The sequence below is a fragment of the Arachis hypogaea genome, chromosome 16 (assembly GCF_003086295.3).
Source record: "Arachis hypogaea cultivar Tifrunner chromosome 16, arahy.Tifrunner.gnm2.J5K5, whole genome shotgun sequence".
NCBI lineage: Eukaryota > Viridiplantae > Streptophyta > Magnoliopsida > Fabales > Fabaceae > Arachis > Arachis hypogaea.
In genome coordinates, this window is record NC_092051.1 from 23,463,509 (window position 1) to 23,467,464 (window position 3,956).

The 3,956-nt window shown below is 34.4% G+C and overlaps 1 protein-coding gene across 1 annotated transcript; it reads left to right on the forward strand.

The window, feature by feature from the left end:
• The first annotated feature begins 1,015 nt into the window (after nucleotides 1–1,015).
• LOC112758515 (uncharacterized) lies at nucleotides 1,016–2,971 on the forward strand. The gene has a single exon (XM_025807212.3). It carries the CDS (start codon nucleotides 1,530–1,532, stop codon nucleotides 2,685–2,687), a length of 1,158 nt encoding a protein of 385 aa, XP_025662997.1. The 5' UTR covers nucleotides 1,016–1,529; the 3' UTR covers nucleotides 2,688–2,971.
• Nucleotides 2,972–3,956: the final 985 nt, after the last annotated feature.

Below are 3,956 nucleotides of genomic sequence, written 5' to 3' on the forward strand. Positions count from 1 at the left end.
TTAAAGTTATAAATATGATAGCAGTTTCCAATATTATTCCATGCATTGAACCATATGCAAATTGTTAATCATATGGCAGGAGACGGAACGAAAGAATATAGGATGTTTAAAATAAAAATATTAAACATAGGAGTGAAATGATGTCAAATGTTTGTAGAAATTTATGTTTGTTTGCTTGCTCTTCCCTTTTATTACTGGTTCTTACCCAAAGATAAAGCACAATATCTTCAATCTCTTTATCTAATTCATTATAGCCTTATGAAGCGTGGTATCAAAATAGTAAATGCGTATAAGTATATATGCAAGCACAATTTATGAACAAATTCTTAGGCATGGTAAATATTCTCTTGTCCTAATCTCCTCGAATAAGCAATTTTTTGCCACTGAATGGCAATATTACCTTAGAAAATATTAAGAGACTAATACTTTAAATAAAAAATAGATTTAATTAGTATTAATTTAATTACAAGATAAAAAATTAATTATCTAATTTTTATTATATTTTATTATTATATTATTATATTTAAAATTAGTTATTATATATTTGTATATAAATATATATTATTTAATTTATTTTTAATATATATTTTATATTAATAATTAATTTTGGTGATTGAATTTAATATTTAATTGTTCGTATACAGTATTAATAGGAGCCGTATAAATTAGCCTTAACTAAAATAAATAAGAACCGTGTTTTTATATGATTTGACATGAAGAGGCGGGTCCACATAAAAAGTAATATAAAATTGAAATTGGAAGACATTATGACCATCGTTTAAACTATATATATTGAGTCGGAAACAAAGAATCATTGTACGTGATAGTTTGGAACCTTAAGCCAGCATTCTTTAGTTAATTAATTAAATAGTAACCATCTTTAACCAAAGAAGGAACAAATAGAAAGCAATAACACAGTATAAAAAAGGACCCACTTGGCGGTTCTTTTCTTGTGAAACGCTGAGATAGGATAGGATATGATAGCCTGCATGTGAGTCGTTTACATTACACCACTCTATTGGCATTGGCAAGGAAGCTCCATGAACTGAAGCATCTTCCAAAGAAGGAAAAGTATGTAAAGGCAATGCAAGGCAAGAGGGTATCGCTACTTGGCTAACTAAACAAGCAAAGTCAGAAGCATGCCAAACACTGTCAGTATAGTGGTAAAGATAATATCAATGAGGTAGGAAGTAGGATACGAGAATTGAGACGTATGAATGATCCTATAAACTGCAAGGAGCTATGTAATAAGTAGTATGATTCTTGATTATTAGGTATAACATATTTCGGGTGAGACAGGAACACAACACAGTAAATTTCGAATGACTCAAACTGTGAATTGTGATTCGAACCTTGCTTTGTGAGGTATATGAGCTTGTGTCAGCTGGCCATATTGAATCCGATGCTTTCCCTATTTTAATTTTGCATTGGAGTGGTCTCACTCGGATACATAATTCGCGGCCTTTTTGTTTCAACCTCACACAAGTTATACGTTTATTTACTTTGGATTCTATAAATAACAATGCCTTATGCCATATCATTTTGCACCCATACTTACCATCTTCCATCTCAATACATTTTTCTCATTTCTTCTTTTTAAGGCTTCACAACTTCCCACCTCAACCCACCAAGCCATGGCTAACCCACCTCCGGTTCGTCCATGGTTTCGCCTAAGCTCCATTCGTGCCGCACCAGCCCCGGCCCCCGCCCCTGCCCCTGCCCCTGCCCCTGCTCCAGCTCCAGAGCCACGTCCGTTCGCGGCTCTTCCTACATTCAGGACTACTTCGGCACCATCCTCGCCTCAAACGCAGCCTCAAGAACCAACCCCGGCGCAAGAAGCCCCATCACGCTTCGCCGCCGGGGATGCCAGAACATCTGCCCCTTCATCACCGGCTCAGAAGCCCCCTGCTCCTTCTTCCTCACTGCCAAGTTCTCCAATCCCAAAGGCTACAGTTATAACCACCTCATCAGTTCCAACTTCACCGTCTCGCAAACCAAGCACTTCTTATTCTCCTCCTCATGAGTCTCCAAAAACAATCAAGCAACCTGTTCAGAGCCCAATGCAATCCCCAAAGTACAAACCATATGCTCCACCACCCTCTCCTCTTACCCTGCCACCTTCTCAGCTGAAGATAGAGCCTAAGATCCCCGTGGAGGCAGAGCCCAAAACCGTTCTCGTTCAGAGCACCGTTGAGAAGCCTCGCCAGTGGAACAACGGCAACAACGATTTCCACAGGGAAACAACCCACCATGGAAAACACGGCCATGAATCCAGAGAGAAAAGCATTCATAAGAAGGTTTCAGATTCAGAGGACTCTGGGATGAAGGTCATAACAATTGCAGGGGAAAACAGAGGAGCATACATGGAACTTGTCCAATCCCAGAAGAAGCATGAACCTAGCTATCTTCACAAGAAGGGCATTGTTACAGATCACGGCAGCGAATGGGAGAGCTCGAGCGGCGGAGAAGGTAGCTCAAAGCAGAAGCATAAGAATGGAAAAGGAAGAGGAACTTCTTCGTTCCCAATGGCTGCTTACATGAACAGCAATGTGCAGTGTGTCAACAACTCTCTTCTTTATAACACTTCTTGCTCCCACCATGACCCGGGTGTGCGCCTTTCACTCTCCAAGAAACCCTTTGGCGACGGTTACCATATCAAGGAACATCTTGAAGGCCCCTCCGTTTAATGCTTCTTAATAATATTAATAATCATAATCATAATAATAATTTCAGTGGTCAAAGGGATAGTATGCATTCAAGATTCTATAATAAAATGTTATGGGTAATATATAATTACAGATTGCATTCAAGGGGTAATTAAATTGGTTAGTTTTTGTATGATTATGGAAGAGGGCTATATCGGATTATGTAATGTTTGTGAGTCCATTGTTATTTGTTCACTGGGATGGTCATGTAATCTTCATAATGTTCTCATGTCAAAGGAAAAAAAAATGTGTTTTTCTTCGTCTAATGGAACTTTATTCTTGACCTTTCATTTGAGCAAACCTATCATTCCATAATCTCAGAAATTTTCCTATCTCCCCTTTAGCCAAACATTACGTAGGTAATGTAGAAGGATTTGGAGTTGACTATGTGAAAATCAAACTTGTATATAGGCATATATGTAAGGTGTTTATTTTGGTATGGTAATAAATTCATACGTATAAATATGTTGAAAATATAGATAAATAATAAAATTATAAGTGGAGAATATTTTTTATGTCAGTATTTAATTTTTTTAAAAAAAAATATATTATATCAATATAATTATTAAAATATTTTTATAATTTAATATAAATAAAAAATATCTTTTTATTTAATTTTATAAAAAAATAAAAAAATATTTTTCTTAGAGTAATTAGTAATTACTCAAATCAATCTTCAAAAATTTTAAAAACGGATATTTTAGTTTTTAAGAAAAATTAATACACAAATCAATCTCTAAGATTTTACTCCAACAAATAAATTAATTTTTAAAAAATTTAATATACAAATTAATTTCCAACATTTTTTTTGTTAGACATAGTCCTGTTCATAAGAAAAAATTCTTACTAATATACACAAAAATAATTGACTAATATTTTTGCTTTAATCTCATCATGCTTATTTGTTTCTTACTTTTTTGAAAAAGACAAACTCGAGAGAAGTAAAAGCAAAAAGTTTGTTTCTAATTTGAAAACTACACGAAGATTAAAGCAAATGGCAGAAAAGATCTACGACGAAAAGTAACATATCTCCTATTTAATGATTATCATGAAGAGAGTGATCATGATAAAACAACAATAGTAAAGTAAGAAGATAGTTCATATGACCAAGTTAATTTAGTTGGCGCACCTTCAAGAAAAAAAAATTGTAGTCTTATTTTGACTTTAGCTTGTCTTAATTCAATAGCTTGTCTTGCTGTTTTTTTTTTTTTTATTTAAATTTTGTATTGTAGTTATCCTAAACTATTCCAG